Source organism: Mizuhopecten yessoensis, unplaced genomic scaffold, assembly GCF_002113885.1.
Source record: "Mizuhopecten yessoensis strain PY_sf001 unplaced genomic scaffold, ASM211388v2 scaffold10987, whole genome shotgun sequence".
Lineage (NCBI taxonomy): Eukaryota > Metazoa > Mollusca > Bivalvia > Pectinida > Pectinidae > Mizuhopecten > Mizuhopecten yessoensis.
Window position 1 is genome coordinate 93,916 of NW_018408821.1, and position 13,764 is coordinate 107,679.

General features: G+C 34.8%; 1 protein-coding gene across 1 annotated transcript; it reads right to left on the minus strand.

The window, feature by feature from the left end:
* Nucleotides 1-274: 274 nt before the first annotated feature.
* Nucleotides 275-8,900, minus strand: LOC110464433 (failed axon connections homolog). The gene is made up of 8 exons (XM_021519645.1): nt 8,881-8,900; nt 8,297-8,445; nt 7,963-8,086; nt 6,625-6,827; nt 3,815-3,892; nt 3,382-3,500; nt 1,903-2,019; nt 275-1,216 (listed from the first exon to the last, which is right to left on the minus strand). Exons 2-8 carry the CDS (start codon nt 8,425-8,427, stop codon nt 1,125-1,127), a joined length of 864 nt encoding a protein of 287 aa, XP_021375320.1. The 5' UTR covers nt 8,428-8,445; nt 8,881-8,900; the 3' UTR covers nt 275-1,124.
* Nucleotides 8,901-13,764: the final 4,864 nt, after the last annotated feature.

Genomic DNA, 13,764 nt, shown 5'->3' on the forward strand with positions numbered 1-13,764 from the left:
AAACATTGACATAAAGGCCGCTGAAATGGGCGAAATTCTAGAAATCTCGAAGCTGTCATACTAATATCGGTCTCTACGATGTCAGAAAAGCAGCAATTGTTGAAAAATAATAAAGATTATAATCACGAGATTATTAATCGGGACACAAAAATCAGCAGAAGCATGCAATTAAAGTTATGTATTATGACAGTTTTTCCGCACTTTGGCCCGATAGACTGATAATTTGTTTTCAATTTACACCAAACGACGTTGGAAAGACAACAAAGAAAATAAATCGCAGTAAACATTTTTTTATACGAATTTTGTACAAACAAAACTGAAAGCTAGATCAATTGTACACTCTTATACTATAAGAATATTCTGTATACACATAAGGGCTAATACGAGTTCTTCTCTCTCACTCTCACTCCGTCTTTGGTAGTGTTATTGGTAATTATGTTAATCTTAAAATGGATTTATGTGTATATTTAGTAAGATAATGCTAATTGACAACAACAAAAGGAGGAACTTGTAAAACACAGTAAAACTTATATACCTTAATAGGTTTTTGAACGTGTGAAGAATAGGTTTCATTGGTCAACATGCTGACACATGATCTATATGTGGATGACCAGCCGGAAAAAGAAATATTAATTCCTTTATTGCCTCACTTAACGTGTACGTGTATATGTGATGTAGTCATCATCAGAGACGATATCCTCTTACATCTGTCCCACTCAGCCCATTGTAATACAACTACATGTATATATTCAATATAATCATATTATATCGAATAAACATGTATATATATAAAGAGCGTACAAGAGTCAGCTAAAACGAAATATTTTGAAGTACGGAACAGTAACTTTTAGAATGTTGACACTGAAAAGGTTCCGCAACACATTATGGCACAATGACACGTTTAGCCAATTCTCGTTAATTGAAAAAGACACTTGATAAATATCCTTTATAAGTTAATTTAAAGTTCTTCGATATCAACATGATACATTTTACATAGCCATCATTCGTTTGGGAGCCACCACGTTGTATCACTACACTCATAAGTTTTGGAGGATATTGTATATCCTGGATCAGTGCTCCTGCTGTATTACTTGTCCTGTTATGGACCTGACGAGATGTCTCGGCTACTTCGTACAGTCTCTCTTTATCATCTCCTCCCAGTCTGGCCAGAACGTTTTCTTCATCCGCTCACAGTAGTCGCACAGGTTCGGATATTCTGTAGATAAATAACCATAATTACCATACTTACTGTACTGATATGTCTTTCGTTGGATGAAATTTACCCGGGTATTCAACATTATTCATGCTGTTTTCATATGTAATACTCTACTAGAACACGTTAGCTATCAATTGAAATACACACTGGGCATATACTAAACTAAAGTTACCTTACAATATGATGGAAGTCCAAAGAGCGACACAAAAGACGTTAAACTATCGCGTTAGGCCTAATGGATGCACCTTTGTTTCGGGTAAAAACAACATGATAGCTAACTGACGGAATTGAGAAATTTACTGCGATGACAAGTAAACATGACGACTGCTGTACACAAACGAGATTTACAAAAACTCTATCAAAAGCAGCACAAGTTTTAAAGTGAAAGATTATCAGGTTAGAAAAACAGTCATATTATTTTCATTCGACCTTACAAAACGATAACATGAAACTGAAAGTATTACCTTTAAGACATTTTACACAGTGAAAGAATCATACGGTTTTGCAAGAAAAATACCAGTTGAACCCAGAAGTTTTAAGTTAGAATCTTTGCAAAAAAAAGAAACGAAGACATGGGGTGTTTCCGTCGACACCAAACCGAGATTAGAACACCAAATGCATTTGTTCTGATGCAAATTAAATAATACGCATTATGTTAATTCAACAATTCTTAAAATAGATCTTACGTTTTATGACAGATGTTCCGAATCCACCGAATGACGCCCATCTTATCTCAGCTAAAATTCCAAAAATGGCACAATCAAACTTGCACGCTTCGTCACCGAACAAAAACTTCTTTGATCCTAAAAAAGAAACAAAAGACAAAACTACTTAAACGACTAGCCCTGAATAAAGTGAGACAAACTTTATCGACATATTGCTTACCCAGTTATACATTACCTTATATCAAAATTAAGTTTAAAAAAATGTGAATTCGCTGTGTATATCTATGTTGTGATAATAACAGGTATATACATATATATTCTTAATTGTCACTCTTCTAATTTGTTCTATGAACCCCGCTCTGCCAGGGTAAATAAAAGCACGTGCGAGGGGAGATAACTCAAACCAGCATCTTTCTTCATAACACAGGACGTAATAGCCTATAAGCAATCTAAAGCGACAGCAAAATCAACGAAACAGGCAATAAGGGTGTCGCTAGGATACTAATTGCAAAGATAGTTGTGTTTTGTCAGAAATATTGCCGAAAAGATGTCCGGTAGGGGCTATTTGATAGCAGTCAAGTACAACTCAAACTCACAAAGTGACTTTTAATTTGGCAGGAAAAAATGTAATAACAGATTGTCAGGGTGACACATTCATTATCTATGGATTAGGAGGTGTCTACGGATTCATAGACCCCTTTGGTCTTTATAGACACCTTTGGCACGGGGTCTATAAAGACCAGACAGAGGTCTATGAACCCATAGACCTCTCCTAACTCAGAAATAACTAACATATATACACAAAGTCTTTATTTTAGGTGTAAATCCTTATTAAGTCATCGTTAGTATAGCTGATGTCAGCCCCATTTTCTGAACCAAACATGTATGACTACGGGCCTTTGTCGACATATCTATATGCTAGTGAAAGTGTACTGCATTTAAAACTAATATGGCTTCATATGAGAAGCATGGCGTAAATTTTTCTTAAAAATTGAAAGAAATATATTAATTTCAAACATTAAATCCTATTTATGAACTTTGATAGTTTACAAGCAAAAAAGCTGTACAAGCAGTTAACCCTGGAAGAATAAGTCGGTCTGACACGAAATATTGCCGTACATTTTCAATGAAAAAGTGGTTATATTCAGTGACATCATTGCATAAAAAGTTTAAATTTGACAAACATATTTTAAAACGTTAAGGGACGGATCTATCCATTTCAAATGTGGGAGTTGAGAGTAGTTATTGTTCAACCAATCCTTTAAAGTTATTGACGTTTGATGAACACAAGTAGATGTGCTTAGGTTGATAACATTTCGAGCTTATTGTTTTCGTTTTAAAAATTTAATATATTCATAAAGGAGGGGGGGTGTTGATTCCAATGGCAACCTTAGATTAGCCGCTGGTAATTCTATTGTAACTAAATCGGGGTAAAAATCCATTGAAAAAAAATCAGTATAAAACAAGAACAAAAACAAAATAAAGTCTCCGAGTACTTACCGATGAAGTAGGACAGAGCCGTTAGATCGTTCGACATGATGTGACGTATCTCCTCCGGTGTGTGACGTCCTAAACCTTGTGCATGTATCATTGTACGTATTTTGCCCTGCATTCGACCCCTAAGTGTATGTCAAAAAGGATTGTTCGTACAACACATAATCACTTAAATGCGATGTTTTTATATCAAATTTCATTTGATTTAAATTAAATTTAATCTAAATATATATAACTTACTCATCGATATCAAATATACAAATACATAAACGCAATCTTGCTGACAACTTATCTCATTTTTAAAAAAACAATTTACTGTCTATTTCCTCTTTCATCTCGACATTTTCTTTTATCAAACCTTTTAGAATCTTAAGTGAAAAGCTATACTTTACCCCGGAACCGAATTTTGTTGAAACAATAACATTTATATTTGAAATACCATAGATATCGCGGGATACCAAACTCCTTCAGAGCTGTGTTGTTTTTGTCAAGAACCCATCTGTCTGCCACAAAACACCTGAAAAATAAGAGAAATAGAATTATTATTACCGCTATTGCTAAAAGTAAACACCAGTAAAGGCTTCCTATGGCTGATAAGATATGATTGATAGGTATTCCCCTCGTGTCTGAAAAATAACTTGATATCTAGGTTTTCATAGTATGTCTACTCATATTTGAACAACATTATACATATTAAGATATGTCTACGCTAGGTTTTACAGTATCTATGTATGTCTCAGACTAAATCAATATTGATAACATTGGTTTGGTTTGGTTTGTTTGTGAATTAAGTCCTTTTAACAATTATGGTCATTTATTGGAGTTCCCAGATAAAACAAAAAACAAAAAAAACACTGACCTACGGCCAGTACCTGGCGACAGCCCCACGTGGGCCTCGAACACGCGACCCAGTGGCGGAGGGCTAGTGGTAGCAGAATGTCAGACGCCTTAACCACTTGTCCACCGCGCGCGGCCCGTTTTCATTTGCATTACTCACATGTTCTAAAGTATCTTTACGCCCGAACTAAGCTCATTTGTGTAATAATGTCGGTCTGTCGGTAGGTATTGTCCTAGGCTAGCGTGAGCGTGACAATATGTTGGCCTACCAGAAGATAAGGCTAGCATACCAGTAGGTATTGTCCTGTGCTAGTGTGTGACATAATGTTAGTATACCAGTAGGTATTGTCCTGTGCTAGTGTATGACATAATGCTAGCTTACCAGTAGGTATTGTCCTGTGCTAGTGTGTGACATAATGCTAGCTTACCAGTAGGTATTGTCCTGTGCTAGTGTGTGACATAATGTTAGTATACCAGTAGGTAATGTCCTGTGCTAGTGTGTGACATAATGCTAGTATACCAGTAGGTATTGTCCTGTGCTAGTGTATGACATAATGCTAGTATACCTGTAGATATTGTCCTGTGCTAATGTATGACATATTGCTAGTATACCAGTAGGTATTGTCCTGTGCTAGTGACATAATGCTAGTATACCTGTAGGTATTGTCATGTGCTAGTGTGTGACATTATGCTAGTATACCAGTAGGTATTGTCCTGTGCTAGCGTGTGACACAATTCTTACCGACCAGTAGATAAGGCCTCCGGTGTTATTTTTTAGTTTTCTTTTTTTAATTTCAACAGATTTTATTGACTTTATATATGTCAATTGGATTGGATATCAGGCTAGGCCTATTTAAGTTTTTTCCAAACTTATTTACAAACATTACATATATTCTGTCATAAGAACTTTTATTTAATCATTTTCTGTTTATGTTTTAGATATTAACAATTAAATAAATCATGTTTGTTTATTGACAACCCATCCTACATAAAATCCAAGGGATACAGGCCCAAAAGTCTCTGTGTATAAACACATTGGCCATCCACCCACTGGATATATAGGATAAGTTACCAAGAAATAAACATTTTGTAAAATTTCAGAATATGATATGGATTCAAATAGGAAAATGTAGTTAATATTATATATCATTGGAGTTGATTCTCTTTAAAGTTGTTTAACAAGGCATTATAGAATATTCATGTAACTATGAAATAGTTAGAACAGGTGATAGAATAGTACACTCATAAATTCCATCCAGTCCAGCCGAACACCAGAGATGTTGTGAAGATAGATATACACCAGTATCAATACTTATTAGCAGAGTGATCATGACACTATAAATAATAGCATCACTTTCAATGTAAAGTTTTGCTGTGAGTGCGATTATATATCAAGCCTATTAGTTTGACAAAATGGATATGTTAATATCAGCGCTGCATATTAAGCATCCATTTAATAGAATTATTAGATTAAAGTGATCATGATTATCAGTTATACCAAATTGAGAAATATGTATTACTTATTGCATTCTAAAGTTGTTATAGAGTGGGCATTCAAATATAAAATGAAATGCATTTCCATTACATGTCCACATCTACATGCTGGTGTGTCATTCAGATGATCAATATATAAGTCACTATTTAGGTTGCTAGCATGATTTCTCAGCTGACAAATTCTGATATTGAATTTTCTTGGCCCATAGTATTTAAATGTGCTAGCAATTTCTTCAGTGTTGTTCATACTATCAGACTTGATGAAAATTTTAAATTGTTGAAGGGAAGTATCATTTAAAGTTTCTGCAGATAGAAGGTTAAATTCTCTACACATTGAGGGAAAATAAGTATTGAAATAATTCTCAGTTCTACAGAAAGGGGATTGAAAAAACGGCTATTTCTTAGTGGCTATCTTACATTTATATTGCTGTGAAGGTATGGTTCAATGATGTCTTCTAGGTACTTAGGCGATTCATTATTTAAAATTTTGAACATAAGTGCTAATTTATGATTTTTTCGCCTACAACAAAGTGATTCAAGTCCAGTTTTTGCATAAAGCTTACAATGAGAGGTATCTCTGCGCAATCCTGTAATAATTCTTAATGCCTCTAGCTGGATTGACTCAAGACTATTTTTATTTTGGTTACTACAGTTATCCCATACTACATCACCATATTCAAGTATTGGTCTAATAAAAGAGGTATATATTGTTGTAAGACTTTTTCTATCCAATTTGTGTATTAACATTCTCAATATGTTCATTCTTTTATAGGCTAGCTCATACATATTGTCATTATGATATGTTCATTTGCCATCACTATTAAAAGTTAAACCAAGATGCTTATGAGTTTGTTTATTAATTACAGGTCTGATATTTGATAATAGCATCGGAATGCATGTGACAAAAAGATAGCCTACCAGTATGTATTTTCCTCTGCCATTTTCTGGAAGGCCCTGCCGACTCCGATCTGCTCCGCTGTGAGACCTTTGTGCATGTCGAAGTTTTTCTCCTTACTCAAGAACTCCAGGATAAACTCGCTGTCGGACACTTCTTCTCCGTTGTACTCCAAAAACGGGACCTTTCCTGTTTTCTGGCTTTTCCGGTACAAGGCATGTTCGGCCTGAAATCAGAAATAACACTTGCTACAATTATTCTGTTATTTGTAAAAAAGGAAATCCGAATTAGTATGTCGAACTTGGAAGGTACATATTACTGTTTATATCCAAGTATATCACAAAGGGAGAGTCCATGGCCTCTACATGTTTGAAAATTCTTGGGAAAACATAAAATCAATCAATAATCTTGTTTATTTGTGTTAATACAATTAGTACATTGCATGATATTTTCAAGGATAATGATTAGATAGTTTCATTTGTTCTATTTAGTATAGTACCGTCTGACAGCTCAGGAACTGTATCTGCCTAGACAAGACAGTTCAAAAGAATAATATTAAACATGGAGCTTTTGAACAAAGCTTTGTATAATTCTTTTGAAATTAAGATATTTATCTTTTTAAATGACTGGGAAAGAGGCAAAATCTTTTTGATAACTAATATAACCCTCAAAATGTCAGGAAATATACTAAATTGTGGTTAATGATTGGAAAATACAATAATATGAAAATATTTGTATTTACGTTTTACCATATGTTTTTTACATTGTTTTATATCACAACTTGCCTTCATATATAAGCAGGCTTTCAGAAACAAAACAATATACTTAATCTTCATAAGGAGATATCAGTGTGAACACAGCTGATTTTGTAATACATATATGAATCAAATTTAAACATATGTTCAACAAATATTATTCAATTGATGCCTATAATACTTTTCTGTTTGTTCCTTCTGCATATCTTCTTTACATGTTTTCCCTAATTGTGTATTAAATCAAAATCAAATTTTACACGGGTAAGGAACTATCTTTGACACCTCTTGACACAATGAATGTGGCTTGAAGATAGACACACTGGCGTTACGGCAGGGTTCACGATACCGGGCGAGCATATCAGAATGTTACAAATATAGATGACTGGCTTACCACATAGTGCGTAAAAGATTAATGGATTGCTGTTATGGTGTGTCACGTGTAGTTTCTGTTGTGTTGATTTAAAGGTGCCTGTTAGGTATGACCCAGACACGTGATCACGCATATTAACAACATATCACGACACATACAAACAATTACCTGTTCATGAATCATTTTCGTCGTATTTCTTATAATTCTTTAATTAGATTACATAAAATTGCACCTACCTGGTAGGGTATTCCCTCCAATCGAAAATATGTCTCAAGCTTGATGGCAAAGGGTGTGAGACTGGGCACGTATGGACCACGCCCTAACTGATGGATAACAATGGTATTTGGGGGATAGACTTTCCTGTTAAACAATATTACATTATTTTATACCATAATGTTCTAAAAGCGTTAGGAAAGCATTGTAAAAAACTAGGTCATCGCTGTCAGCTTGTACTAGTTGACACTTCTATTAGCTATCAATACTTTAAAACACGTGTATTCGGCTGTCTATTTATAAACTTTCATTAGTCGTATAGCCTTCGTACTCCTGTAAATTAAACGTAAAACATACCTGTTGGTTTGCCGAACACCAAGTCCCTTCCAAAACCCTGCCAGCACCACCCCCGTCAGCACAACACCACCCAGAGCCTTCACACCCAAGGGTAGATCTACAATTGTGTCCGTCACTTTTGATAGCGCCATGCTTTAAAAGGTCGAAATCTGGATCACGCCAAATGTGTATTTGAACAGCCGTTAAGGAGGCGGTGTAACAGGACGTATGACAGTTAATACTGGACGTACAAATATAGTCGAAAGTAAATATCTGATAAACAACGTCATTTCTCCATTTTTCAATTCAACATGTTTTCCATTATATTTATTCATGTTTTCTATGATAATTGAAAGTAAAAACAATTGCACGTCACGCTACGTGAAAAGCTTCAGTGAGGTCTTAGAGACACAAGTGTAGCAGTACATATAATCATCCTTAAGGAAATCTGACTCAACGCATTACACAATATCAATTTCCATACCGATGTTCAATTGTTACACCATGAAAATTATGAGATACTGTACATTTGTATATTGAGTCGACTAAGATTGAATTTGAATGAAAATGAATTATTCAGGTTATCTGTTGCATGACCCGTTTACCTTTGGTGTTTCGAGACGTCAATTTATTTACTATAAATGTTTTACATGTGACATGGTTAAGTACTTCACCACTCGACTGCGACATATTATCAAAACAAAAATCTTAATCATGTGTTTTTGAAGCAATGAAATAGTCAGTAGAATTCATGTGTCACAGCTAACCTAACCTAAACTTGATTATTGGTATGCCGAGATCGACATAAACTGAAAAGATGAAAATGGAACTGACAAGGAAAATCATATCATATACACTTGTCAAATGATCACAACTTATTTTTTGTAAAATATAAAGTACTTACCTTACATTATGAAATATTATCGTTATTTAGACCATGCGTATCTAAATACGTGGTATAAGTGCTGAATTCAGATATTTTACCTGTGTTCCATTTTCACCTCATGTATTATTCATGAAATTGCACAGTCTCGCTAAAGGCACATGTTGACAAAATTCTGTATACATTTCGTAACCCTGTATCTACTGATCTACAATATAAAGGTGTACATAGATATGTTTATGCACATGCCGGTACAAAGACTATACAATTATATATTGAAAATCAAATTCAATTGCTCAATCTTTATAGTTTGTTTTGTATTTAGACTAACTCTTTTGAAAGATATCAGTAAATTACTTATTGGAGGCACAGAGAACAAACTCATTAGTCCCAATGTATAGCTGTTTGATGTGTGTAACTACCACTCGCCTATTTACGTTGAGTCTGTTATTGTTATTCGTTGACAATTGGAAGAGAGAAACATAGCATTAAACTGAAAATAATTTTATGGATGCTGTGCCCAGTTGATGAGGTTGTTGTGGTCTTACGAAAATTAGTTCCATGGTATGTTATTTAAATTTGATCAGACCTTAAAAAATGATATATATTTTAATTACTATTAACATCTAGGATGTAAACTACGTCGAGTTTATAGGAAAGTCTCTATAAGTAACGAGTGACTTATAAAGTCGGATGTTTTGAAATGCCCGACTCACAAGCATTTCATCGGCAAAAACACTTAAAAGTGATCCCTCATTTCTTTGACGTACGAATACAACACTCATGTTTAAGTTAATAAGTCATTTCAGTTTATATGCCGGTGTTGTATACATTTACCTGAGTTACCCAGTGTTGTTTATCTGGTGGTGAGTATGGTACAGGTCACTGTGTTTGTATTGAATATCAAGACTTATCGTAATCTACCGACTGGGTTTTAAGAATGTTTATACAAAATAAAACAAAATAACATGACATTAAAATATGGCTACACTTTTCAGGCTCATTTATTTCATCGCGTTACTTATGGTGTACTTAACTTTCTACAAACATCATAAACCTTATTAATAGTGTGAGAATTCGACATATCACTATTCATGTATATAAAATGTATGTAAAATTAAGAAACTGGATTTTACATTACCATTGTCACATAACTATGAAGTTTTAAAAGGAAAAAAATAGAAATGAATGCATGGAGGCACCTAAGACCTGATGTCCTAACAGACATCTATGATCCCTAGCCCACCATCACTTGATTGTGGTCATACGTAGGGCAGTCACCAGGTACTGGCAACCCTTATATGTGGGCGGATTGGTCGAGTAGTTAACACTTCGGCCTTCCACGCTGGCGGCCGGGATCCGATCCCCGATATCGTCGTCCGCATGGACATTCAGAGAAAGTGTTTTTCCTCTCCCCACACAACTCCAACATTCCGGGTGGAGTATAAATTGGTCTGGGGTGGATGTTACGGTATCTGTGCTGTAGCATTCAAGTGAGGTGGCACTATAAATGGTGCCGTTGGAAGCACGGTCCCACTACAATTAGAACACATTACATCTGTAGCACACATGCAGACATACACTTTACACACATATGGAGATATTAACCAGGTGGCATATGACTAGAAGTTAGCGCCTGATAAGGCAGCTCCTGCGAATTCCTCAAAATTGTATTGATTGATGTATAAGCTAAATTGTATTAATTGCATATCTTCATAGTGTAAAGCGCTTTAGAGTGGCTAGATAGGGCGCTATATCAAATACTGTATATCATTATTATATAACCATATCTGTTTATTGATCATAAAGCACAAACAAACCAAACAACCACAGTATACACAAATGTAAGGTGGGAAGTGCGATCACCACATTATGTACATTTGACTGCACGATTACTGTTACTGTGACACATAATTCTAACACTTGGAACAATTCGATAGGGTTTCATAATATGTAGGTTACACTTATATATCATTGTTTTCAGTACCCACACCTTCAATTCATTGACTCACACAAGTGAAATCCACGCCGACATAAAGCCTTCTTCTGGTGACTGGTCTTGTTGATGTCAATTTTCTTGATCCAATATATTCGATTTCAAATCTAGTCAACATTAAATTGCGCAAATTGTCAAACATGTCATTTATAATGCCGTCAATGTTATTCATATTTTTTATTTTTTATTTTTTATATTATTATATATTGCAACACTACACTTTTGAACTGGGCGACGGACTTTTTTTCCACAAGTACCCTGGTCTTATCAATCCGTATCGAAGAATTATGTTTTAACTATTAACATGTTTTCTCATCTTTTGGAAAGTATATGTGTGTCATAAACATGTTTGAATATTGATTAATATACTGGTTAAGCTAACCAGACATGCTTGGCTGATCCATTCAGCTTGCAAAAGATAGGTCATAAATTGTTCTCACACTGTATGATGGTCCTTTTTATTGTGAGCAAGTAGCTTGAATAGTTTGATGTTTCCAACTGTATGACAATGTAGAAGAGCCTGAACACCTTCTGCATCAACAATTTGTCGGGTGACAACCATCCGTATGTAAAACAGCAAATATCAAACAATGGATTTCCAGCAAGGCCATGTCCAATACATAGCATTACATACAAACGAGTATCCCATCCATGGCTGTTCATACTGTTTAGCTGTTTTGAGGCCATTTTGCACAATAAAACGGGTTAGATTGTACTATTAGCTTTGACAGCCATTAGGTAAGTGTCATAGGTTTTGTCTTTGTGTTCAAATGATATCCTTATTTCCATCGCGAAATCAAAAACGTGTGTTATGGTACCTCAAGCAGCTAATCGGTATACAATAAATGTCATCATTGTTTACAACATTAGGCTCCTTACCAAAGTAAGCTATTATGAATGAAAGTATCATATATTATGAACATGTTTTGCATTCTAGTTATTAGATCAAGAGTTTTCTTACCTGAGCTGTTTAACCACCATCCAAGTTATGTCCTTCAGCTGATATAATTGTTAAGAATACCGACAGAAAAATAGAAATTATTTTTTCTTTATTCTAGCTTCAAAGTAAAATCACATGTTATCGCGAAATTAAAGAATCTATTTGAAGGAAAAATACCTTTTTTCCTTCAACATTTTCCATTTTTCATTGTGTAAACATAAGAGAAAGTAGGTAAGACTTTTGTTACATTGTATCCTCAAAATTCTTTTTCAGATACACACTAATTTGGCTATTTTCTGGTTATGTTGATTCATCTCTCAATTCTTATGAATAAGTGCAGCATTCCTCTGAAAAACTGGCGTATCCCGGTTGTTATTTTGTTTATCGTGTACTTTTAGGGCAAAAGAAACCAAAAACATTAAATATAACTTGTTTGGAGAATAAACGTGTAAAGGTAAAGAACATATAATCTCGACAGACTTTGATATACAAGTGAAGATAGGGTCATAATTCTGTATATATTTGGGCACCAGACCTGTTTTCAGATTGAAACACTCTGCTTTTGCACGATACATAAGTATAGCACATTTGGTGGAGGTAGGAAAACTAGTGAGGAGTGGCACCTCCTTTTCACAAAATGCATTAAAATATATATTCCTCATAATACGTAGCAAGAAGAAGAAAATATCTATCACAATTATATACGGCGGAGGTAATATGTATGTGGTGATAAGGCTGAAATAGCTGTGAAGCTATGCCATTGCTTTAAACATATTAGAAAATAGCATTGTTACAAAAAGACCAGATGCGTTTTAGCTGTGCTGAGTGTTCAACGGGAGTTAACTCGTAACTTCCGATAGCTCCTTGTGTGCTACGTGGAAATTCCTGTTTATAGTGCTACCTTTTTATGCATCAAAGATAATTTGTTGTTAACTTTTAAGGAAAGCCATAGGTCAAGTCCTTTCATACAAAGACGTTTACACGTTTATATTTTTTTTCCTTTTACTGAACACAAATCGAAAGAGTCTATCTATGTTTATACAATGTATATTACATTATATTCTATTAAACATATTTATTACTGGCAATGTCATTGTCAATTTCAAACCTTATTTTTACGGAGTATATGAAATGATTTCCAATGTTAATTTCAAATTCAACACGCGACCTCGAATGCATAACGTGTTTGCAATTTATTTAACAACTATGAATACTTGAAAACAATTCAACTGCGTAGGTTTTTGAAACTCCGCCCGTTGAATCAACGGCAAGCCGAAAAATGCTCCCGACCCTGTTTACTAACTATCATAATCTACACTGACGGAATAGAACAGTAATTATGATAAATGTATTTCTAAATATTTGTTGTGTCTTATATGTACGGTTGAACGACAACCCACCTGTTGCTTACCAACTGAAGATTGTAAGTTTGTATGTTTGAAAAGACAAGTACGTTAGCTCCTTTGTGCCGTTTCGTCCCGGTTACACCAAAGGGAAGGATTGCCAACCTACCCAGTGTCAAGATAGCTTACCAGCACTCCACAGACTGGGCGAGACTTCAACCAGGACCCATTTTATCTATAATACTCCGTATTCTCCGACCTAGAAGCTACCAGAAAGTGTTATCTGTAAGCTTAAACAGCTTGATAGGTTGAGATGCTGCGTTGTGT

What these genes read in the sequence shown, in the direction of transcription:
- LOC110464433 (XM_021519645.1), bottom strand. Translation starts at nt 8,427, where the DNA reads ATGGCGCTATCAAAAGTGACGGACACAATTGTAGATCTACCCTTGGGT. An exon ending in GCAGAGGAAAATACATACTG is followed by an intron (nt 3,893 to 6,624) that starts GTAGGCTATCTT and finishes CTTATTTTTCAG; the next exon opens with GTGTTTTGTGGCAGACAGAT. An exon ending in GGTATCCCGCGATATCTATG is followed by an intron (nt 3,501 to 3,814) that starts GTATTTCAAATA and finishes ACATACACTTAG; the next exon opens with GGGTCGAATGCAGGGCAAAA.